Below are 26,337 nucleotides of genomic sequence, written 5' to 3' on the forward strand. Positions count from 1 at the left end.
CAAATGCCTTTCCAATCTTGCAGTCTACCTCACTCTAATTTAATTAAATCAGCCACACACAGAACCACACACACACACACACACACACACCTACTTTACAATATCCCACAATTCAATTGAAAAATATGATAGTTTTGTGACACTGCTGCTTATCAAAACTAGATGGAGATATTTGGCATGAAATTTGGATCTGTGATCCCCTATAGATGGTTCTAGGACACCAGGAGCCCTCTGGGTGGGATGCACTTCACTTCCAGCCACATCTGTGGCCCATGTGGTACCACATGCTGGGAAGGGGGCTCATGTGGGCCTCCTTGTATGGACTGGAAGCACCTGAATAGATGTTGATTGATGTTCTTTTTATAAATTTAGACCATGCAGATCTATTCAATGAATTCACTTGTCACTCACCAAAAAGCATGTATTCAAGTGCAAGAGGGGCCCAGCACCAGTGTTACTTAAAGGGTCAGGCACCCAACTTAAACATAAGGTAATTTAGAATAACTTGTTATATTGCTAAGTGTTTGGAGATATTCTGGATGTTTTTGGAGCTCCTGACAGAGAGCATGCTGCATGTTTACAGGGAGGGCAGAGGATTTGGTGACCTGCCCACAGAAAGGCTCCAACAGGTATGCAACCAGCAGTTGCTGCACTCCTGTGTCAGCAGCAAGACAGGGAGATGGAGCTGAAACTGCAGAGAGGCCAAGCTCTGCACAATGCCTTCTGCCAAATTGGAGCCATACCCCTTCAACCGGACAATCTCCTGTTGCTATCAAGGAGCATGGAGGAATCCAACTCCAAATGGACAGAGGGCATTTTGCAGAGCTTGGCCTCTCCGCAGCCTCTGCTCCATTTCTCTGTGTGCTGCAGAACCTGAGGCACTGCAACTGCTGGTCCTATACCTGTTAAGTAAGGAAAACTGTTTGACTCAGTTGGTTGACTGTTAGCGAGCTTCACCGCACGGGCGGGATTTAATGGAGTCCGCCGGAGCGGGCTAGGTGCTAGGCAGGCCCATATAGTCACGGAAGAGGCCGCGCATCCCATTACAGCTGACGAGAAAACTGACCCGCAATAAGTCAGCAATGGGAATCGGCTGATGCAGTGAATCCACACACTGGCCTGAATTTTCCCGTCGGCGATTTGGGGGCGGGGCCCGCTCACCGATGGGAAAATGACACGAGCTGACGTCAAGGTCATCCCGATTCATTTAAATATTCAGGAAGGCGAGCGGAATGCGAAATCAGCTGTCCTCCCGCCGACCTGTCAGTGGCCAATTTTAGGCCATTGACAGGATAATTAAGGTAGTTAAAGGGCCTGCCCATCCAACCTTAAGGCTGGTGGGCAGGTCAGGAGCCCCAGCGGGCAATAGAGAAAACATAAAACCTCATCCATAGGCGGGATGAGGTTTCATGTCCGCTTTAAAAATGTTTAATAAATTTTATGTCATATTTATTAACATGTCCCATCTCGTGTGACATTGTCACATGAGGGGAACATGTTAATCATTTTTAAATTTTTCTTTTGTAATTAAGTTTGTAAACCTTTCAGCGCTATCCCTGAGACAGCACTTAGTCTCAGGGAGCAGTGCGCTCTTTCATGCGCATGCACAAAAGAGCACACTTTGACAGTTGGGGAATCCCTTCCCCCCGCCCCCCACCCCCCCACCCCCCGCACAGGAAGTGCATAGCGCTTCCAGTCAGGCAGCCCACTGGGCGGGCCTTAATTGGCCCGCCCACTAAAATGGCGGTGGGGCCTGCTTCGGCGGCAGAGTTCGGCTGCCCACCCACTGCTGAGCCGGTGGGGCCCGCCCGCCTACCTAGGGCAAAATTCTGCCCACTGTCTAATTAGGCTCATTAATGAGCCACTTAAGGGTCATTATCCCTGGGCCCACCAGGATTTAGTGGCATCTCCAGGATTCTCCCAAACTCACATGGGTTTCCCCGAGCCTCCTGAAGGCCATCCAGCAAAACCTGTTGCGGTCCAAGTGGGAGGGATGTCCCTCTTTCAAAGGCACAGTCCCCGATCGAGAGACCTGGCATCTGGAAGGGGAGTGCCTGCTAAGAACCTGCCCCTATCCTTGCATCCGATCTTCCCTCCCCACCTTCACTGGCGACCCCTGCCTGTGACCCTCATCCCACCCTCACTCACCTGCGGCCTAGGTCCGTCGTCACTCCTAGGCCTTTGATGGGTGCATTACTGGAAGCTGCCATTGTTCCCAGTGGCGCTGATGGGCAACCTAAAGGTACCAGCCTCTGATTGGCTGGAAGCTCTCAGGGGCAGGATTTTTGCTGCTGGGGTCCTAAATCCTGGGGAAGGCCCAATGCTGGCCATTAGGCCTCCCCCAACAAAGCAACGTAGAACTCCCACTGGTTCTTCAACTGCTGGGCGGGACCCATGTCAGGAACACTAAATCAAACCCATGACTCATGATTCTTTTTATAATGCTTTTGAAGGAAGTCAAGGATGGGGCAACTGACACAACAGCTAAATAAAGGCTCAAGATATTGCCCAGAGGCAGAGAAGGTGATGTCATAATTTCTGGCCTTCTTTGAGGAATTTGAGATCAGAAAATCATAGCAGCAAATATGACAGAAATGTCACTCATGCCACCTGAAGGGAGGTGATGCTAACACTGAATGCTAATTCCTTCAGTCTTGGAAGTGTAGACTATTGTTGCAAGAAATTTAATGACCACATTGATGCAGGTAAGGAAACACACTGGTCACTATCCCTTTTTTCCCTTGAACACCCTGGGCACTAGCACACTCTTCATCCAATTCTACGACTGACACCAGAATGTGCCCTGTTTTAGGAGGCTCTGACTCCAGATACCACAGCATAGTTGCCCATCTCCCACAGCAGAAATGACTTCCATGCTCCTTTGCACCCCACAAAAATAATCTGGGGCACTGTTGCCCCTGGCCCCACTCCCCTGGAGCATGCTTTGTTGCTTGTTGAATGAACCATTACATGACTAGAATGGTCATTGAGGTGGACAGTTCACAGTTCTATTTAGGGGAGCCTGGGCCTCAAAATAGCTTGGCCTCTTCACTCCCTGAATGGGTGGGCTCCCGGCCTCTGGAAAGTAAAACTCAAAACTCCTTGATGTTTCTTAAAGGTGCCTTAAGGTCTGATAATTAATTTTAAGGATGCTTGAGCTCATCAAAAAGGTAAACTGATAAGCAGTGAAACTGATAAGTGGTGAAGATCTAATAAAACAATTGCTTCATTTGACCTGATTGGGGTATCCATGTATGCATCCTACTGCAGTAGCTAACAGTACAAATTTATGTTTTTAGTTACAAAAGTGCTTGACCACAAATGGCTTGCTGCCTTTTTAATCAGAACGTGTGGGTGACTGAAAATAGTGTGCTTTTAATGTAGCTGCTTGGGACATGTGACTTTTGTGTAAAACACGGTATCATTTACATTCGGCAGACCCCATTCCTGTCCGAGGCTTTGCACATAAAATACAAATAACCACAGTCAGTGCTGCTGGAACTGGCTGGCCTTAACTTGATGGCAAATTAATAGGCTCAGTGGGTTTAGACTCTGGTTTGCCACAGGCTCTGCTGCTTATACTTAGGAATGTAGATGACAGAAGGGAGAATGACATGTCTAGAGTTAGCTGCAATGGTTTAATGTAAAAGCTGCAGAGAACAAATGAATCAGCTGACCACAATGCAGTAATAACAACAATAGAATTGACATAAGGTATTATATATCTCCCAGTGAAATATAAAACGCATATCCTACTGTTACCATAAAACTTTACACAAAAAGAGGCTATTTAGTCCATCGTGTCTTTGCTGGCTCATGGCTAAAGCAATCCAAAACTAACCACGCTCCCCTATTCTCACCAGGAGCCCTGTACCCTCCTCTACTCCAAATATTTGTCCAATTTGCCTCTAAAAAAGTGAAATGTTCTTCACCTCAAAGATTTTCTATGACAAAGAATTAAATAGACCAAATTTCTTCCAACTCCTCTCCTTCATCTCTTAATGACTATTCCAAATTAATGGACCCTTGCCACAGACTCAGCTTCTAGAAGAAATAATCATTCCTTGTTCACTTTGTTGAAACGCTTAAGCATTTGAAAAGCCTCCGTGAATTCTTGCCTTGGTTTTTTCTGCTCCATTGGGAATAATCACAGTATCTCATGCTATCGTTTACCATTTCTGACATCATCTCGGTGATGTCACATTGTGAATTCTCTCTGATTTTGATATCTTTTTTAGAATTGTGGGCCCTTATCTGCACACAGCATTCTAATTGCATCCTAACTGATATTCTGTACAAATTTATAATTACTAGTTTACTTTTGTGTTCTATGCCACTATTTATAAATGCTGTTGGCTTTTTAATGGTTGTATCTACCAGAACTTGCGTATTTGAGCATCTAGGTCTCCACATCCTTCAGTACTTTTCCATTGAGTGCATGCTCTCATTTCTTGTTTTCCTCCCAAAATATAATACCTCACACTTATGCATATTAAATCCTCCATTTGTGATAAACTTAAAAATGTAGAAGACTTGCGCACTTGAGTCCTAAACATACTACTAAACTTAATGAAAGTGCAGGATCTTACTAATTACACCCTGTAGCCTGTTGACTTGGCAGCGAACCACTTTTTAAATCCAAAAGCACCTATTTGGACTTTCCAATATTCTGATTTAAGATTTGATACACACGTTATCCAATAAGATAGCCAAGGTTCCCCACAGAGAAAGCTGCTTTAAATTGTAAGATTGCAGTGATGACTTAAACGAATGAAAGTTAACCACTTTGAAGACACATAGGTCATGCTTCAAAATGCCTGTACTGCTGCCTCTGAGAATATGTACCTGAAGTAGCAGTTGTTCTTCACAAGACAATAGAGTTTACAGACTGTACAATGTGGAACTGGGAAGGCAAAATGTTTATGGGTAGTTCTAACTTCATTTCAAAGTACTTTGGAGGCTCTCTTTTCTGATGTTCTTCTTGGATTTAGTAGAGTAGTGTATGTGGGTTCAATTAATCCATTTGACCAGGCATCTGGTTGTTCACTATGTTCCTGTGTTGCTCTACCTACAAAGGCAAAAAAAACATAATTTATACTGACAAATCCTTGGTTGGGCAGGAGCATCAAGAAACTGCAGAAGGGAGTGGAGAATGGCAAGCAGGGGAAATGCATTGGTTGGTGGGAGCTGTGAGCCATCACTAATTTCCTCCTTCCCCAGAGGTTTCACACAAGCTATTACCCAAAATTTAGCCCCCAATTGAACCTAGCCTGTGAGAACAGATTGGCTCCAGGTTGGATTCCGATTTACACTCCTCCTGATTTTATATTCCTTCAGTGAGTTAGGTTTGGTTAAAGTCAGGGCTTAATTGTTAAGTTCACTTTACACTTGGTAATTTCTCCAGCAGTGGTCAAGTCATGATCTAATTTTATGGACACATAGCTCATTTGGAGGAAAATAACTGAATCCTCAATCTTAAAGGTTTTGTTAATTCACTTATACCTCATACACAACAAGTTATGTATTTAAATTACAGCAAAATACTGTTAGTGCTGGAGATCTGAAATAAAAACAGGAAGTTGCCAGACCTGCTGAGTTTTTCCAGCACTTTCTGAAATTATTGATTTAATTCTTAGCCAGTGGACAGAATGTACTATTGTTCTTCAAGGAGATGAGTTTAATCACAAAAAGTAGACTTGGTGGCCATATATTTATTTGAAAAGTATCAACTACTGCTATGAAATGTAAACCTGTTGACCAGAAGTAAGGGTTTTGGTGACTGGAAAACAAATTAATAGTGGACATGTAGCTTGGAGAACCAACCTGTCAATGGGGACGCATGCAGTTGAAAGTAATAGAAATATAGAGCCAAATGCAATAAGTTTTAGTGTGATAGAGAAATGTTACAGATAGGCAAGATAATGCGATGGAACAAGTGCGTTAGCCATAGGCTTGATGATACATAAAATGTGACATGCAAGAATGGAGGATTCACTGCATCATGTTAAGCAACATGAGAGCCATAGATTCACGGTGATTGAATAAGTCAATTGTGTTTTAACTACAAAGTAAAAGTGTGAGTGATATTTCTGGGCTTGAATTCTACGATTATGTGCATTATTTGTATTGAAACTGTAAATCAATGGCCTTGATTTCTATTAACAGTTCATTCAACAATATCATCCCATTATATAGCTTGGCTGCTTTAAAACTCGGAATACAAAAATTTTGCACAACCGATATTCCAGGCTTTAGAATCTGCATATATCAGTAGTGACAATTTGGGCAGATGTCAAAGGTGTCTTGGTGGTTTTGGGAACGTGATAATCTTAAGAATTTCTTCAGAAATGGGAAATCATAACTTGCTTATGTTAAATAATGCAAGTCTGCCCACTTATGGGGAAACCTCTAAGACTTCTATCAGGTCTTTTCTATAACCGCCTTTGTTCTAATGTGAGTCCAAGTTTTTCTCATCGCATCTCATAATTAATATTTCTCACTCCTGATATATTTTCTGTACTTTCTCCATGGCCTTGACAGTTCTTCAAAAATAAACCTGAAAAATCGGGCGTAATGGCTTAAAAATTCCTCAGTGGTGCACTTAAACATCCAACATTGTGGGTGGGGTGTGCATTCTCATTGCTGGCTCAAAGTGTCCCTCTCATCCTATTGGTGAAGACAAGAAAAGTACCATGGCCCTTTCCTGAAACAGATGTTGAGCCCATTACATATGCAAACAGAGGGCCAAATGCTTGTTTGAGGCCCCTTTTGCAAATTGGGCTTTCTCACATCTGGCCAGCACCAGTTTGGCTGTGGCAGAGAAACCTTGTCTACATGTAGCATAACTAGCGGTCCTTACACCAACTGCTTCAGGCTGCAATCAAAATGGTAAGTTTGAAAAATTAAATATAATGCCTCCCTATCAACTACCCCACCACTCCTCTCCCCGTCCCCCAGACCTACCCAACTTCTGCTGGAGATGATACAGCAGTCTGAAATTCAAATCAGTTTTGCCTTGAGCTGCTTTGGGATTTTCAGCTGGCCTCATGTAAATGAGGCCTGTGACTCCATTCAGGGTGGCCTTCAGATCTACCCTTTCTGGCACAGGGATCATTCGTTGCGTAAAATTAGAGCCTGATGAAGACTTTTGGAAATGGATCACACTTGTATTTAGGGACTTGCTTACATAGATATTTTTTAACTAGCTTAAAACTAATTCTTACACATTTTTCTATTGGGATATACATAAATTTGAACTTCTCTACATTTTAATGCAGGCCAGCAGTTTTCAAAGGATTTTGTTTTGGTTTTTTACTAAAGCTTTATTAAAGAACTGACATCATGTTCTGAGTTTGTTTTTTTGTTGTTGTGCCAAAGATGGAGGAGGAGCTTTGATACATTCTGTATCTCCCAACAACTCAATTCATAAAGGTTCCAGAAATCATATCACAACGGATCATCTGTTTAGCCCATAATGAGTAGCTATTTGTGAATTTATGTTTCAATAGATTCATTACTTTGCAAATACTTTTATCTTGCCACAAAGGAGTCAACACTATCAGTTCAGGAGCTCCTCAGTGAGATTGTAGCAGCCTCGAGAATATTCCTGAAAAGTTTCTCAGCGACAGCGTCTCTAAATTGTCACACATTCCTTCCCAGTAGGAAATTATACTGAGTTTGAATGAAATGCTTGTGTCTGCTATCTCCATGCAGCCCAGGAAACAAAATTCTACATCTTTGGAGCTCTGCAAAATGTGTCCCATCTCCTCAACAGAATTTGGACAATAAAAATCCTGCCTACCAAATGAACTAGAAACATAATTTGAGTAAATAGATACTAGAATGAGCTTTTCATCACAACATTACCTGCTTTTGTGGAGATGATTGAACGGCAGACCCAGACCAACACTGGTATAAGACCGAGTAAAATTATCCAGAACAAAACATCTGAAGTAAAGATAAATTGGAACCTTTTACTTTCTTGCAGAAAAGATTGTTTCATAACAGTTTGAGATGACTATAGATAGCTAAACAGGTAATAACTTGATTAGCTTCATAAAGATACAAAAAGAAAATAATAAATCAATATTTTAAATCATGCATATATGACTGTGCAGTGCAGTCTGACTCAATGGCCTGAAGTTTACACAACCCGTTGCATCAGGAAGCTAATGGCGTCTGTGCCCACTTAATCATGGGAGAGGACTTGCGTCAGTCTCCCGCCGTTAGGAAAACCTCCCCCAATTAAGCCAGGGGGTGCGGATGGGACTGATGCTGGATTCCCAGCCATCTCTGTCAATGAGGCTCTGGTGGGATGTCAATGAGGCTCATTAATGAGTCAATTCACACCCATTATCCCTGAGCCTCAGACTCAGACTCATAGATGTTTACAGCACAGAAGGAGGCCATTCAGCCCATCATGTCTGCGCCGATCAACAAAGATCTGACTAAACTAACCCCATTTTCCAGAGCTTGGTCCACAGCCATGGAGGCGATGGCAATGCAAGTGAATATCTAAATACTTCTTAAATGTTCCGAGAGTTTCTGACTCAACCACCCTTTCAAGCAGTGAGTTCCAGGCTCCCACCACCCTCTGGGTGAAGATTTCTCCTCGACTCCCCTCTTAGCCTTCTACCTCTTACCTTACAACTATGCCCCCTGGTTATTGACCCCTCTACTAATGGAAAAAGTGCCTTCCTATCCACCCTATCTATGCCCCTCATAATCCTATACACCTCTATCAGGTCCCCTCTCAACCTTCGCTGCTCCAAGGACAACCACCCCAGCCTTTCCAATCTTTCCTCATAGCTCAGACCCTCCAGCCCAGGCAACATCCTACCTAGTAAATCTCCTTTGCACCCTCTCCAGTGCAATCACATCCTCCCTATAATGTGGTGATCAGAACTGCACGCAGTACTCCAGTTGTGACCTAACCAGCATTTTATACAGTTCCAGCATAACCTCTGTGCTCTTGTATTCTATGCCTCGGCTAATAAAGGCAAGTATCCCATATGCCTTCTTAACCACCTTATCTACCTGCCCTGCTACCTTCGGGGGTCTGTGGATATGCACACCAAGGTCCCTCTGATCTTCAGTACTTTCCAGGGTCTTACCATTCATAGTGCAATCTCTTGCCTTGTTAGCCCTCCCCAAGTCAATTAGCTCACACTTTTCTGGGTTGAATTCTCTGCCCACCTGACCAGTCCATTGATATCCTCCTCGCTATTTACCACGCTACCAATTTTTGTGTCATCCGTAAACTTCTTGATCATACCCCATACATTTAAGTCCAAATCATTTATGTACACCACAAACAGCAAGGGCTCCAGCACCAAGCCCTGTGGAACCCCACTGGAAACAGACTTCCAGTGACAGAAACATCCCTCGACCATCACCCTCTGCTTCCTGCCTCTCAGCCAATTTTGGATCCAATGTGCCACTTTGCCTTCGATTCCATGGGCTCTTACTTTCTTGACTAGTCTGCCATAAGGGACCTTATCAAAAGCCTTGCTAAAGGCCATGTAGACCACATCAAATGCATTATCCTCATCAACACTCCTGGTTACCACCTCAAAAAATTACATCAAATTTGTCAAACACGACCTTCCCTTAACAAATCCATGCTGACTATCCCTGATTAATTTGTGTCCCTCGAAGTGCAGATACATTCTGTCCCTCAGAATTCTTTCTCGTACCTTCCCTACCACCGAGGTTAGACTGACTGGCCTGTAGTTTCCTGGTTTATCTCTTCCTCCCTTTTTTAATAATGGGACAATGTTAGCTGTCCTCCAGTCCTCTGGCACCTCACCTGTGGCCAGAGAGGATTTGAAAATTACTACCAGGGCCCCTGATTTCTCTTCCCTTGCCTCCCTCAACAGACTGGGATACATCTCATCCAGGCCTGCGGATTTATCACTTTTAAGGCTGCTAAACCTGTTAGTATCTCCTCTCTCTCTATGTTAATTTCCTCTAATATTCCACAGTCCACCACCCTGATGTCTATACCTGCGTCGTCCTTTTCCATTGTGAAGACTGACACAAAGTATTCATTGAGGACTGTACCCATGTTTTCTGGGTCCACTAACAGATTACCTCTATGGTCCCTAATTGGCTCGACTCTTTCTCTAGTTATTCTCTTGCTCTTTATATATTTTAAAAAACCCTTTGGGTTTTTCTTTATTCTACCCACCAATGCTTTCTCATGCACTCCCTTAGATTTCATAATTTCCTTTTTAAGCTCCCCCCTGCACTTTTTATATTCCTCTAGGGACTCTGCCATGTTGAGCCCTTGGCATCTGCCCCAAGCTTCTCTTTTTTTTAATCCTAACCTTTACGCCCCTTGACATCCAGGGTTCTCCAGACTTGATCGCCCCCTTGTCTTTATGGGAATATATTTGCCCTGTACTCTCGCTATTTCCTCCTTGAATGTCTCCCACTGCACTGACACAGTTTTATCTGCAAATAGCTGCTCCCAGTCAGCTTGGGCCAAATCATATCTCATCTTAGCAAAATTAGCCTTCCCCCAGTTTAGAACTTTCATCATTCCCGACTCAACCTTATCCTTTTCCATAACTATCCTAAATCGAACTGACTTATGGTCACTATCTCCAAAATGCTCCCCTACTGATACGCCTTCCACCTGCCCAGGCTCATTTCCGAATATTAGGTCCAATTAGGCCCCCTCCCTTGTTGGGCTTTCTACATACTGACCAAAAAAGTTCTCCTGGGTGCAACTTAAGAATTTTTCTTCCTCCCTACCTTGCACACTAAACCTATCCCAGTTAATTTTTGGGTAGTTAAAATCCCCTACTATTACTGCCTTATTATTCTTACATTTCTCTGAAATTTGATTACATATTTGATTCTCTATCTCTCCCTGACTATTTGGGGGCCTATAGTACACACCCAACAGTGTGTTTGCCCCTTTTGTGTTTTTCACTTCTACCCATATGGCCTCATTTGATGATCCTTCCAAGATATTATCCCTCCTTACTGCTATAATTGATTCCTTGATCAATATTGTGACCTCCCCTCCTCTTCTATCCCCCTCTCTATCTCGTCTGAATACCCTATAACCAGGAATCTTGTGCTGCCAATCCTGCCCTTCCTTTAGCCAAGTCTCGGTTATAGCTATGATATCACACTCCCACGTGCCTATCTGTGCCCTCAGCTTGTCTGTCTTATTCCTCAGGCTCCTTGCATTCAAATGTATTCCATTTAGCTTTGCTAAACTCACTTCTTTCTTATCTAGCCTATTCTTCCTCTGCCTTCCAGACTCACTTACTAGTGTTTTAACTTCTAATTCCATCTCAGCTTCTCTCCCCTCTGAATTATATTTCAGGATCCCATCCCCCTGCCATTTTAGTTTAAATCCACCCCAACAGCATTGGCAAACCTCCCCGCGAGGATGTCGGTCCCGTTCCTGTTCAGATGTAACCCGTCCAACTTGTACAGGTCCCACGTCCCCCAAAAACGGTCCCAATGACCCAGGAATCTAAAGCCCTCCCTCCTGCACCATTTCTTCAGCCATGCATTCATCTGCTGTATCTTTCTGTTCCTATAGTCACTACTGCGTGGCACCAGGAGTAATCTGGAGATTACTAGCTTTGAAGTCCTTTTCAATTTCCTACCTAACTCCCTGAAGTCTGCTTGCAGGACCTCATTTCTCTTTCTCCCTATGTCATTGGTCCCAACATGGACCACAACCATTGGCTGTTCACCCTCCCCCTTCAGAATGCCCTGCAGCCATTCCATGACATCCTTGACCCTGACACCTGGGAGGCAACATACCACCCTGGAGTCACGTCCACGATTGCAGAAGCACCTGTCTACTCTCCTCATTAATGAATCCCCTACCACTATTGCCCTTCCACATTTCTTCCTCCCCACCCCCCCCCACCTCCACTGAGCAGCTGGACCACCCACAGTGCCATGGCCTTTGCTCTGGTTGGCCTCCACAGAGGAATCGTCATTCTCACCATTTTCCAAGGCCGAAGAACGGTTTGCGAGAGAGATGCACTCAGGGGATTCCATCGCTACCTGCCCGGCTCCCTTCTTCTGTCTGCTGGTCACCCATTCCCTCTCTGCTTGCACTTCCTTAAGCTGTGTCCTGAAACGTGCTATCACAAACTTCTCGGCCTTGTAATGCACCATAGTGCCCCCAGCTGCCGCTCAAAGTCCAAAACCCGGAGCTCGAGTTGCTCTAGTCAGAGGCATCTCCTGCACACATGGTTGCCCAGACCGCCAGGAGCATCTAGGATTTCCCACATAGCACAGGATGTGTAAATCATGGGCTGAGCCCCCCCAGGAATATCTTAACTGAATAGAATATGGAGCCTTGCTTTTATTTTACTCTTACTCCTACCTTAGTATAGACTAGATGCTAGATCCTCTTGGTAAACTAAATCCTTTAGGTGCTGCTGACTGCTTGTCCCAGGGTCCTCCTCCCAGAATTTCCTCAGCTACCAGAATTTAATGGTGGGGGTGGGAGGGGAGGTGCGGGGGGGCTGAGTAGGTAGGGGGGTGGAGAGATGGTGGTGGAGTGGAGGGTTGGTAGGGTTGAGGAGGGCGGTGGGGTGTGGGTGGATGGGCATTGGGTGAGGCGGGGGTTCCCCTCACTTAGTTCATCTTGGTCCCACCCTATTAGGCATTCCAGGCACTCTGTGCCCAATTGAGAGACGCAGCACCGGGCAGGCATCTGACCACTGAAAACCACTCCTGTACCCTTGCCTCCGACACCCCTCTCCTGCGATCCCAACCCCGCAACCCTCATCCTACTTTCATGCACCCACCTGGGGTCCCTCTGCATTCCTGGGCCTTGGGTAGGTGCAGTTGCACCACTCCAACTGGAGTCGACACAATGATGAGGTGCTGGCCTCTGACTGGCTAGCAGCTCTCAGCAGATAGGACTTACACCGCCAGGGACCTCCACTGTGGGGAAGGTCTGATGGCAGCTAATTAAATGTCTGAACAACACTTGATTCTGTCCAGGTCTTCCCCATGGAACTGCTAGAGGTTGTCTGCCAGTTCTTTGACCTGAGGGCAAGACCCCCATCAACCTGACAAAATTCTGCCCATGGATCATAACGTTGGTGTTTTAAATTGTGTCCTATAACTGGGGGGAGGTTTCCAAGATATTAGTTCACTAGACCATTTCCTGTCATATGTAAAAGAACTCACTAGCACAATGCTGCCCTTGTGGAGTACATTCCATTATCTGTTATTGTGGTGCACCACTGACTGCAAAAGCATAGGCTATGCTGTCCTGTTGTCCAGAATAAATCAGTCTGCTCTGAGCAGTCCTTCCATGAAAAAGAAAGATTGCATTTATATCGGGCCTTTCATGCCTTTCGGGTATCCCAAAATACTTTACAGCCAATGAAGCTCTTCTGAAGTGAGTTTGCTGTTATAATGTATGAAATGCAGCATCCAAATTACATACACTAAGGTTTCACAAACAGGAATGTGATAATGACCAGATACCGTTTTCTTTACTGATGTTAGTTGGGGGATAAATATAGGCATAGACTTTCCTTCTCCTCTTTGAAGAGTGCAATAGTATCTTTTGCCTGCACGTGATGACAGGCTTATTCAATGTTTCATCCGAAAGACTGCACCTCCGACAATGCAGCACCCCTCAGTACTGCACTGGGGTGGCAGCTCAGATTTTCTGCTGAGCCTCTGTAGTGGGACTGCAAATCACAACCTTGCGACTCAGAGGCAATAGCCACAGCTGACAAATTCCAAATGGAGAAGGAAACACAGAATTGCAAAGCATCTCTGTGAAAATGAATAGAAGAAAAAATAAATATTACAAGTAATTTTTGTCGGATTTTTAAAAATCTCACAGTTATTCCCATGACACGGCTTAGGCCTCACTGGATCACTCTTTGCATTACTGACTGGGTTCTCTGCTATGCATCTGTATACATGTTGTTCCTCTTCATTATCACGGTCTATCACTAGTTGTGTCCCATTGAAAGCACCATCAATGGCTCCAGACAAGGATTCTTTTCTCCACTGAAATGTGACATTTGTTCCTTTAAAGATCGAGCAGCTGAGAGTGATATTTGGCGTTGTACAGTCATCGATAATTTTCACAGCAGGCTGGGAAACTGGCTCTGGAATAGACAGGACATGAAATTCATGTTTTATAAAAAGAAAACGTTTTAAATTGCCAGAGCTGCAGTTTTTTTTTTGTCTTTTTTATTTATAGATGAATTAAATAGACTATTTTAAGCGAATTAAAATTACAAAAAATAAAAACATGTAACAAAAACTGCAGCTGAGTGATGAAAGCTTATTATTGACCAGAACGATGTTGTCTTATACCAATGTTAATGTTCACTTTCCTTCAGAAAACAGAACGGTACTTTCAAAACGCACCACAAAAAGGTGATGAAAACACGAACGGAAAGAAGAGCATTGACAAAAGGCAAGCACGGACAAAGTGAATAGTTTAAGTAGGTAAATCATATTTGCTCACTTGACTTAAACAGGTATTAAACAGTGTATTTCATGGCTTGGTTATAAACTTCAGACTCCCAGCTGATTTTATTTTGATGCAGAATGCTAATTGAGCACTCAAGGAACAAGTGCGCATGTGACATAACACTGACCAATACTTACCAAACACGAGCAGTTCAAAACTCTCTTCGTCATCGTTTTTCAGTTCTGTGCTTTGGTGGTTGATTTCTAATTTATATTTGCGACTGTCATTGACCTGAACGTTGTATAACACCACAGAACCACTCTCATTCCATTGCACTCTGCCTTCATACAGTGGGTGTGTACTCTTTGGGTGTACCGTATTGTTGATTGTCCACACTGCAATAATAGTAGGTGGGGTTTTGGAATGAAATCTTACGTCATACGAATCTCCACCTTGGATATTTACAAGGAACAGGACTTGTTCTCCTACGGTCACTTGAGTTGTTGTATTGGGTGTGGCCAGTGTCACTGCTCCACAAACAGTAAATAGATGGAATGCTGGGGAAAAGACAAGTGAATAAGTGTCTGGTGCTTAGTAGTTTTAACCTGTGCAAAATTATTCTATTATGTTATAATATTGTTACCTGAAACGAAACTTGTGATTTTTACCATGGCTGCCGAATGTCTGGACCTCACGCTGCATTTGGCCATGTTGCTATTATTCGGCCACCAATCCTCTTCATTTCACTAGTCCTTTACAACCATCACTCCTTATCTCTCGCTCTGCAAACGGATCATTCATGAATTTCTTAATCATATTCAATTCTAGTTTAAGGTAGATAAACTTGTAGATAATCTGGCAACTTTCCGTGTTTCTGATTCTGGTGACTGCTTTACATAAGATTTTGAGGTGTATTGGGGCTCAGCAATATGTCTTCATGCACATGAATATAAACTAATGCAAAAAGCTAAGAGCAAAAAACTGCGGATGCTGGAAATCCAAAACAAAAACAAAAATACCTGGAAAAACTCAGCAGGTCTGGCAGCATCTGCAGAGAGGAGCACAGTTAACGTTTAGAGTCCAAATGACCCTTCAACAGAACTAAGTAAAAATAGAAAAGAGGTGAAATATAAGCTGGTTTAAGTGGGGGTGGGACAAGTACAGCTGAATAGAGGGCCAGTGATAGGTGGAGATAACCAAAAGATGTCACAGACAAAAGGACAAAGAGGCGTTGAAGGTGGTGATATTATCTAAGGAATGTGCTAATTAAGGGTAGAAAGCAGGACGAGCAAGGTACAGATAGCCCTAGTGGGGGTGGGGTGGGGGGAAGGAATCAAAAAAGGCTAAAAGGTAGAGATAAAACAATGGATGGAAATACATTTAAAAATAATGGAAGTAGGTGGGAAAAGAAAAATCTATATAAATTATTGGAAAAAAAAGGGGGGGGGGTCGGAAAGGGGGTGGGGATGGAGGAAAGAGTTCATGATCTAAAATTGTTGAACTCAATATTCAGTCCGGAAGGCTGTAAAATGCCTAGTCGGAAGATGAGGTGTTGTTCCTCCAGTTTGCGTTGAGCTTCACTGGAACAATGCAGCAAGCCAAGGATGGACATGTGGGCAAGAGAGCAGGGTGGAGTGTTGAAATGGCAAGCAACAGGGAGGTCTGGGTAATGCTTGCGGACAGACCGAAGGTGTTCTGCAAAGCGGTCACCCAGTCTGCGTTTGGTCTCTCCAATGTAGAGGAAACCGCATTGGGAGCAACGAATGCAGTAGACTAAATTGAGAGAAGTGCAAGTGAAATGCTGCTTCACTTGAAAGGAGTGTTTGGGCCCTTGGACAGTGAGGAGAGGGGAAGTAAAGGGGCAGGTGTTGCACCTTCTGCGGTTGCATGGGAAGGTGCTGTGGAAGGGGGTTGAGGTGTAGGGGGTGATGGAGGAGTGGACCAGGGTGTCCCGGAGGGAACGATCCCTGCGGAATGCTGCCGGGGGGGTGAAGGGAAGATGTGTTTGGTGGTGGCATCATGCTGGAGTTGGTGGAAATGGCAGAGGATGATCCTTTGAATGCGGAGGCTGGTGGGGTGATAAGTGAGGACAAGGGGGACCCTATCATGTTTCTGAGAGGGAGAAGAAGGCATGAGGGCGGATGCGCGGGAGATGGGCCGGACACGGTTGAGGGCCCTGTCAACCACCGTGAGTGGAAAAACTCGGTTAAGGAAGAAGGAGGACATGTCAGATGAACTGTTTTTGAAAGTGGCATCATCAGAACAGATGTGACGGAGGCGAAGGAACTGAGAGAATGCGATGGAGTCCTTACAGGAAGCGGGGTGTGAGGAGCTTTAGTCGAGGTAGCTGTGGGAGTCGATAGGCTTGAAATGGATATTGGTGGACAGTCTGTCACCAGAAATTGAGACAGAGAGGTCAAGGAAGGGAAGGGAAGTGTCAGAGATGTGAAAATGATGGAGGGGTGGAAATTGGAAGCAAAATTAATAAATGTTAATAAACTAATGCATATTGGAACAGGTGGCAAATGTTTGCACAATGAAAGGTGGGAAAAGGGCAGTGTGGTGTGCTGAAAGTTTGCATTTCGCCTGAAGCTGTTACCAACAAAAATAATCAACAACCAGGATATTTCTTCAGTATTGGAGCTCCTGCCACAAACTTGCATTTATGAAAAAGGTCAGATGGAAAGACTGGAAGAGAAAAAAGAAGCACCTGAGGGAGACAGAAGAGTGATAGAATGGAGGACAAGCTTTCACTCCCACACCAACTTATGGGCCTGATTACTGCTTGGGAGCCCCTGTTAGCCCTCAGATTTTATGAGATCTCACCCCCCTCCAACTTGCTAAGTCAAGTTTCCGAAATGTTCCCTTCCCGCACTCTCACCTCCTTCACTCACTGGCACAAATTTGCTAGAGATTCCACAATCATTGGTCTTGTGAGGCAGTCTCTCAGCAAAATAGTTGAATTTTGAGTTAATGGAACAGGAAAATTACCTGATTGGGAATGGGGTTGGAGATTTTAGGAATTGGGCAGGAGGAGGTCATGATTTCTCTCTTAAAGGAACAGGTTATTTTCTCCATCAATAATCTGTTATCAAAATTGAATTCCCAGAAACTTGCATCTTTTTGACCTCTTTCGAGTGATGTTAATTGTGGAGGAAAATGGGTAATCTCCCATTTACTTTTGGGAAATTTCACTCTATTTGATGTGATAGTTCCTTTGCTACTGGAGCCATTTTTGTTGGGTAAGAATATTGAGGAATATGGAACTGAGGCAGGTAAATGGAGTTGTGGTACAGATCAGCCAGCCATGAGCGAATTGAATAGCAGAGTAGGATTGAGGAGTTGAAGGGCCTACTCCTGCTTCTATGTTCCTGTGAACTGAGGGAGGCTGGGAAAGTTGCATTTCAGTGCTGAGTATTGCCGATCTAATGGTGGATGAACATAATGGACTTTTGCTCGGTTAGAATTGGATGTTAGGGAAAATTTGCAGGGAATGCTCCCTGAGATGATTAATCATGTTGGGTAGAATCTATTTTATGTGGAAGAAACAGTTTTAATGTACATAAAATGTCAGTCTTCATGGAACAGTAACACCACAGAAGGGGGCCATTTGGCTTATCATTTCCATGCGAGCTCTCTGTAAGAGCTATTTAGCTAGTTCCACTCCTCTATCTTTTCCATGTAGCCCTGAATTTTTTCTCCTCTGCTTTTTAAATGCAGCATACTGTTAGATATAAGATATAGCGCTTTAACTACTGCTCCAATTATTTTCTCTACCTGCTCTCCACAAACAGGAAAGGAATGGCTTTGATAGCATGAATGGCTTTCTTATCCTATGTTTGCCTTAATATTTTTTCACAGCGTTAAAATTATAAGGAGGTAGAGTGGACAGGAAGGACCTATTTCCCTTAGCAGAGAGGTCAGTAACCAAGGAGCATAGATTTCAAGTCATTGGTACAAGAATTAGAGGACAGTTGGGGAGAAACTTTTTCACCCAGAGGGTGATAGGGGTTTGGAATTCATTGTCTGAAAGGTAGGACCCCACATCTCATTTAAAATGTACTTGAATATGCATTTGAAATGCTATCACACTTCTCAGGCTACAGACCAAAAGCTGACAAGTGGGGCTAGGCTGGAAAAGGCATGGTGGGTTGAATGGCCTCCTTTTGTGCCCTAAATTTTTGTTTCTATGAACAAAGGCCAGTTCCAGAAGAACATGTCCTGAGCTCTCCCATCACTAACCCATGTGCTTGTTCTTGAGTTCATGCCAAACAACAACAAGAAAATTATATCCAGGTGTCTACAGCAGCAATCTGCTGTCTGAGCACAAAAACAAGGCGCTGATATATTAAGACCCAACTTGATAGGTGCAGGGAAGAAAAATGCTCTACAGACAGCTTACTTAGCTTTCACTTGTATGTCGTAACAGAACAATTTAGTAACTGCTGTGAGATCCTTTATCTTTAGGTAAGGCAAATAGAAAAAACATGAACAATTTCTGTCACTGACCCTGTTAACTTACCCATTAATTACCCTGCTTCTACCAACCCACCAACACCCGAGATATATAGTTAACCGCACAGACATATCCTGAATCATGTTGATTTATTCTTAGAGACAGTGGATGGTAGAATGACCTAAATAGTCCAAGCTTTAACTCTGGCAGTGAAAGCTTTTTTTTAATGCTCCAAATTAGTGAATTATCATTAGTATGGTACATAATGAAGATTCTACCTTTTCAGTTTATGCTGGTAATTAGGTGGATTAATGGCTCGAAGCTAGTTACACTTCCATTATCCCAATTCCAATTAATCATTTTCCACCTCAATTTTTGAGAAGCCTCCTGCAATGCTTTGAAACTACTTAATGTTTCTTTTGTTATTTGTATTGGAATAGTCTTCATTCCTGATCAACCACTGATGACTTTGATGACTCATGGTGATCTGGCTAGGTGGTTCCATTACATCATGCTCTGCATTTGTCAAGTTTAGAGTTTTATATAACAGATAAACACGGTGGAGGGAGGGGTGTCGGGGGGTGGGATGGGGGTGTGGCGTGGGGGGGTGTGGGGTGGGGGGTGGGGGGTGGTGGTGGGGGTGTGGGGGGGTGGGATGGGGGAGCTAGTAGATGTTTGCCCTCCAGTGATCCATAACATGAGAATTCTAAAAAGCAGAAACTCACCACAAATGTCATACTGCTGAATATTTAAATGATTGATCCACCCAGACCAACATCAGCAGTGATGTTTGTTATTATACATTAACAAAAACCTATCTGCTAGTCAGAAATTAATTTATAAGATTAATTTGTGAAAAAAATTAATTACACCAAGTTATGCTGGTGTGTTTGATCATCAAAATTACGATAGATCGATATTAATTGCTTCTTAAAGAAAACCCAAGACAAAAACAACATTTCTTTTGCTGTATTCATTGTGCAACAATGAAAGGCGATATCTACTGGTCATCACTAGTTACTCTGAAGGCACGAAGATTTGACCAGATCATGTGGGACTAGAGCCATATGTAAGCCTGACTGGGGAGAGTGATATGTCTCCCCATTCTCCCACTCCCCTTGAAGGATGGTAGTAAACCAGTTGCGGTTTTACAAGAATAAAGCAGCTTTTCACAGTCAATTTCTGCTGCCAGCCATTTCACTACCAGATTTCTTGAATTCAATTTTACAACTTGTCATGATAGGATTTGAACTCCCGAGACCCAATTTTCAAAGCCTGAAAGAGATGGCAATGGAGCTGGGCGGACCTGCAATCTCCCATCACTGGCTGGTGTGCCAATTTGCTGGTATGTTTTCGCCACCGGGCCATTTTGGAACATGCTGGTTTGGGGGTAAAATAGTTACCCACCCACAAATGGTAGGTAACCAGTTAGACCCATTAAAGGGCCTATTAAGGCCCTTTGCCAGTTTTCTAGTTGGCAGGCACCCCCTCCCCCTGCTGTGACAAAACAAGGCCAACAGATGGGTGTAGGGGCCAATGCTCTATCTACCTAGAGAAAGCCCTCCCCTGCACTCAGTACCTGCCACAGCTGTCAGGTCACAGCTGCAGCTGCTGGCCATCCAGTGGAAGGGTTGCCCCTTCATGATGACAGCCTAGCAGCCAGGGCCTTTTTTATTTTAATATATTTTCAAACTATCTTCACAGGGCACCTCCATCTGTGACACCCTCTTTCTCTTACCTCTGTCAATGGGGCTGCAGATCTGTGAGTGGGGGTCTCCTATTGGCTGTCCAACCTTGGAAGTCCACTCACCATCCTTACTTGGATGGTGAGCATGCCCCCTGGCCACTAATAGACCACCCCTTCAAAAATCACGTAGAGGGTCCTTTTTCTGACTCGTTGCAGGGTCAGACCACAGAAGTTCTCCTGATGTTGGGAACCGAATCCCAGAACCAAATTCCAGCCCCTGATTTCTGGTTAGCAAGTTTAGTACCACAACCACTGGACTAACAATTTCCTTTTTAAGTTCCTTTTGTAATTATTGTCAAAGGCCTGCTCTGAAATATTAAGACTGCTCTTTGCATTTACAATGACAATTTGCATTTGTACAGTAACTTTTAATGGGGTAAAGTGCCCCAATTGTTGTTCTCTTTTTATTCATCCCTAGGTGGTTTACAAAGATGGACTGGAACAGCAGGAGTTTGGGAGGATAATTAAGGGAGGTGACTTATCAATAGGACCTGTGTGAGAGTACTATAGATAGACCTATCCTCTTTGTCAAACCCAATACCAGGATTGGGGAATATGCAAGTGAGGAACTGTGGGTGAGAAGCTATGTTGTACAACACTGTAGCACAGCATGTTGATACATCATGTAACCAAAAGAAAAAAATCTAATAAGGAATTTTTTTTAGGAATGCTTTGACAATTGGTGGACATTGTAAGGCTAACAGATGTTTTCCAGTGTCGAAGGGCAAAAAGAAAAAAAAACTCTACCTTTTCATTAGTGAAAAGAAATTATACAAATAAAATTAGTTTCCATTTAGTTATAGAAGGTGATTTGAGATAAATCTGAAGTATTAGTCAGAATTTGCTTTTTAGTCCAATATTTTTCAGTATGAGCACAAGTTGAATCTAGATGAGGGTTTAAAGATTTTTTTTGTAAAGAGGAAATAAAAGTCAAAAAGATAGAGAAGTGATGGACAGCGTTACTTCTGAAGAAGGGTGCAACATCAAAACTTATGTTTTAATCTTTTTTTCTGTCTTTTAACTTTTTTTGCCATTTTTATTTCCATTTTCAAGTTATTCTTTAAGAGTTAATCTATAATCCATTCTTGATGATTTATTGGAATTACCACATGTTTACAGCTATTATTTAGCTATGGATAGTTATGAACTCTTCATAAAATACATTACTGGGGCAGATCATTCGTTGCTATAACTGATTTGATATCATTCATTCCCTTATAATTGACACTTTTTAGTGACTTTTAAATGGCAAATTGTGGTATTTGGATAACAAATTACACGATATGCAGTTAGTCAATTCATCTATTTGTGAGATAGCTCCTTTTCCCCTTTGCAATTATATATGAAGGGGGGAAATTGCAGAAGGCAATGGTTAAACCACATTAAAGTAGTGCATTAAGTTCTGGATGTCCCATTATAGAAAATACATTACGATCTCTTCGGCTTTAACTTATCAGTTCACAAGGATGATTACGGGGATGGGAAACTCTGGTTATGATCAAAGTCTTCAGATACTGGCATCATTGTCATTGAGGTGGAGGAAGCTAACATGAGATTTAATAGAGGTTTTTTAAAAAATTATGAGTTTTAATAGAATACACATTTCCTCTAGAAAGATTAGCAATTTAAAACTGTCCCCAGGAGCAAAGGCAGAAGATAAAGAAATATCTTTATGCAGCAGATCGCTAAAGCATGGAATGGTTTACCACTGGGAATGGACAATACAAAAATTATTGTATTCTTTAAAGGAGAATTGAATAAATATTTGAAGCAGAGGAAGATACAAGACTATGGGGAGAATGCAAAGCAATGAAAGTTTGGGTTGCTGAAACAAAGAGTTACCCCCAGACACAAAACAGCCAATTGACCTCCTTCTATGAAGTACTTGGCTTAAAACATAGTTTATTTTCTTTATTATAAGCAGTTATTTCTGGGTAAAATAGAAGATTTTTAAGATTTAGAACAATTTTTATTTAAAGCTTCCAAAATGAAGAAAGGGATTATGTTCCTGTTATCAAAACTGTTTCTGAAGCACAATTATATTACAGCTTCTGTGTTTATGTGTAGCGATTGTGACTGAACATCAACTCAAAATCGATTGCATAACCCAGGAGCGGGCTGGTGAGCCGAGTCCCAACTGCATGAAAACTAGGACACATGAACAGTTTAGAAACTTTTTAAATTGTCTTTTTCATGTTGGCAGAGAGTTAGCTTTCTGATAGTTGTGTCTTTAATGTCCAAAGTTAATCTGGTTGAAAAGCGAGAAAGTGACACAAGAGTGAGCAGCATAACTCAAGTCAGCCAGCGCAACAAGTCTGACACCGATACCTATAGGGCAAAGGCCTCCAATTCAAGTAAATTGCCTTCAGTGACCCTCATTTCTGTAGAAGTAACAGTTTTATTTCATCAATAGTAACAACGTATCCTGTCCATCATAATTAAGTATACATTTACATTCCTGTTTAAAATCCTATTTGTTGACATAGTTAATGCTAGGACAAGTAGTTTGCTGCAATTCATTTGTTATTGTTCAAATTCATATCAACCAATATTTCATTCAACTATTATGCAGAGTTGTCGCCCCTTAGCAGTGTAATTCAGTCCATATACTATCTGTGATGTGCAGGATATTGCACTGCATTAAATTAGAATTACGAGGACTATTCCTTGGATACAAAATTTTGTAAACTTCTGTCTAACTCAGTTTATGGTATTCCTTGGTTTCCAGATGACACTCTTGTACAAAGCCAACTCCACATCCTGTTTGCTGATCCATAGGATCAGAAATTTATAATTCTCAGCTGAATGAGTAATTCTCATTGTATTCTCGGAGACCATGCTAAACCTGATCTTGCTGATGGTCAGGAAGTGCTTTGCAAATTAAATAGGGTGAATTCTCTGTTTAATTCAGATCACATTTATCATCAAGCTAGCAGAGCGTTTAATAGCTGCCAAAACAGACTAGTGAGAAATTTGTCAAAATAGAGTTTGTGTGCATGATATGTCGATATATAGCCAAGGATCAGAGAACTTAGGCACAGGTTGCCAAGAGTCAAGACTTGGGGGCTTCAAAATATCAAGAGGTTTTTTTTTAAAAAAAAGCTCAAATCGGATAGTTTGCCATTGCTTGTTCAGCTGGGATCTCCCTTTCCATTAGGCTTCCATCAATAAATAAATTTAGTTGATTATATAGAGTAAGACAAATGTATGTACAGCTAAAGTGCTTTACAATCCTGAGGCCACGTGCATAAACAACAAGTATATCCTTAATAATATAAGATGAAATAATTTAAATTATTGCAGTAAATATATCCTAACTCGTTCGCTGGGAAGGTTGAGGGTGGTCTTTTTCATTTTGGTGCAATAAAGGAACATTTGTTATTTTCATAACCATTTTCTCAGATATTTGAAGATTAGTGCTGTCATGCCCTCAATCTTGCGCAACGAAATGCTTGAAAATAGTTTGTTTCTCAGTAATGGAAGAATGTCATCAAAACTCCCATGGAGTTAATCTAGTTCCAACAAATTGCTTAAACCAAAGTGGAAAAAGAAAACTATGAACAAAGATTCAGTTTTTTTATTTAAGTAAGTTGTTAACTAATGGTTTGAGTTACCCTGGTGATTGTAGAGCTCAATTTTCTGTGACAGAACTATTAGCTACAGAGAGTAACTTAGCTGTGCTTACCTTATTTTGATTGTCAAGTTGTTAAATTCCCATCTCCACTGTCAGTTATTGCATCTAACCCAGTCCCATGGCTGCAAGTTTCTGATGTGAACAACGAAAGCAGCAGCAGCTATATTTTTATCAGACATTGCAACACATGTGGCTTTTATCAAGTTGGTTGATCCATTTCCTGCTACTGTCATTAGCATAAATAAGTGCTGGTTACTGTGTCCACTATTTCTGACAATACCCATCTAATCTCGCTAGACTGTTGCTATACAGCCTAGATTGTGCTTTCACAGTTGAGTTCAATAGCTCCATTAAGGAATCTGTGCTTTACACGCCAACAATTATAAAACTTAGGTAGAAAGATCAGGCATCTTTGTTTTCCCTTGTTCAAACCATTATAGATTGCTATTTATGGGATTTAATCACCATTGCCTTTTAAAAACATTTTTTCTTCATTGAAAGAAATGCCTGCTATTGAAGTTTCACATTTGCAATGAAAGTGTCACATTATCCTCCTTTAATCAGCAAAGGAATGAACACAGGTACTCCTACATCTGATGGCTGAGCTTTGACTGCACGACCATGACCCATGTAGTATTGAGAGTTTTAAATATGTCGCTTGCTGGATTTATTTAGGTGATTTGAAAACAGGCTGGATGAATTAGGCTACTGTTTAGTCCCACAAGCTGATTTGAAATGTGAAATTCATTAAATAAGGATGAAGTATTTTAAAGCAAGCTACATCAGAGAGGGTACAGAGGAGATTTACATTGATGTTGTCAGGACTGGAAAATTGTAGCTGTGAGGAAAAATTGGATAGGCTGGGATTGTTCTCCTTGGAACAGAAGAGGCTGAGGGGAATTTGATTGAGATGTACAAAATTGTGAGGAGCTTGGATAGAGTGAATGGGGAGGGTCTAGTTACTGTAGCAGAGAAGTCAGTGACTATGGGAAAAGAACTGTGCTCCTCTCCGCAGATGCTGCCAGACCTGCTGAGTTTTTCCAGGTATTTTTGTTTTTGTTTTAGATTTAAAGTGATTGGTAGTAAGGTTTGAAGGGAGATTAGGAAAAATCTTTTACCCAGAGGGTTGTGGGTGTCTGGAACTCACTGCCTGAGGGGGTGGTAGAGGCAGAATCCCTCAACTATTTAAAAGATGTCTGGATAAGCACGTCAAGTGCCAAAACCTGCAGGGCTACAGACCAAATGCTGGAAAGTGAGATTAGACTGGGTGACTTGTTTTTCAGCTGGGCACAGACATGATGGGCCAAGTGACCTCTTTCTATGCTGTAAAATTTCTATGATTCTATTTTTCCCATAATCACAATAGTACTGTTATTACTGTAACCTTTCTGCTTTTTAATTCAATTCTTCAGCTCCAACAACACTCAAGAAGCTCAACATCATGCAGGACAAAGCAGCTCACTTAATCAGCAAACCATCCATGATATTTACTCCCTTTACGCAACATGGCTACAAAGTTTACCATCTATAAGATGCACTGTAACAAGTCCCCAAACCTCATTTGACAGGTCCTCCCAAACCCATGACCTCTAGCACCTAGAAGAACAAGATCAGTAGACTCAGGGGGACACCACTACCTTCAAGTTTTGGTCTAATTGACACAGCAACTTGATTTGGAAAGATATTGTCGTTTCTTCATAGTATTGGATCAAAATCGTGGAACTTCCTGCAACTGCCGCTGTTTAAAAAGGTGGCTCACCACCTCCTCCTCAAAGACAATTAGGGGTGGGCAATAAATGTAATTGGAGGGGAAATAAATGTTGGCGCTGCCAGTGATGCCCACATCCTGAATAAATAGAAAAGGCCTATCCTACAGAAAAGCCTGCAAAAGTGCTTTTCTTATACAGGAAAAGGTTAAAATGGCCTGTAAAGTGTTACTTCAGAACAGGAAACCTAGTGAAAACATCATAATATACAGTACACAAAAATAGGCATAATGAGAAATCATAAGAAACCAAAGACTTAGAAGATTCAGAGTGCCAGAAGAACTAAAAGAAATAGATTAGTAG

General features: G+C 42.4%; 1 protein-coding gene across 2 annotated transcripts; it reads right to left on the reverse strand.

The window, feature by feature from the left end:
- Positions 1-3,619: 3,619 nt before the first annotated feature.
- On the reverse strand, positions 3,620-24,417 carry LOC144694160 (cell adhesion molecule CEACAM21-like). 2 transcript variants are annotated; one of them, XM_078564504.1, is made up of 6 exons: positions 24,320-24,417; positions 15,100-15,213; positions 14,629-14,988; positions 13,848-14,120; positions 7,867-7,947; positions 3,620-5,068 (listed from the first exon to the last, which is right to left on the reverse strand). In XM_078564504.1, the coding sequence occupies exons 2-6, from the start codon at positions 15,131-15,133 to the stop codon at positions 4,944-4,946; spliced, it is 873 nt and encodes a 290-aa protein (XP_078420630.1). In that variant the 5' UTR covers positions 15,134-15,213; positions 24,320-24,417; the 3' UTR covers positions 3,620-4,943. The 2 variants fall into 2 exon arrangements, with proteins under 2 accessions (XP_078420630.1, XP_078420629.1); XM_078564503.1 differs by having other exon boundaries at positions 15,075-15,213.
- Positions 24,418-26,337: the final 1,920 nt, after the last annotated feature.

The sequence above is a fragment of the Cetorhinus maximus genome, chromosome 19 (genome assembly GCF_964194155.1).
Source record: "Cetorhinus maximus chromosome 19, sCetMax3.hap1.1, whole genome shotgun sequence".
NCBI lineage: Eukaryota > Metazoa > Chordata > Chondrichthyes > Lamniformes > Cetorhinidae > Cetorhinus > Cetorhinus maximus.

Excerpts from the sequence above, each read along its gene's own strand:
- LOC144694160 (XM_078564503.1), bottom strand. The coding sequence starts at position 15,141 with ATGGCCAAATGCAGCGTGAGGTCCAGACATTCGGCAGCCATGGTAAAA. Across the intron at positions 7,948-13,847 it reads GCCGTGTCATGGGAATAACT|ATGTTTTGTTCTGGATAATT; the intron begins GTGAGATTTTTA and ends TCTTTACTTCAG. Across the intron at positions 5,069-7,866 it reads AATCATCTCCACAAAAGCAG|GTAGAGCAACACAGGAACAT; the intron begins GTAATGTTGTGA and ends TTGCCTTTGTAG.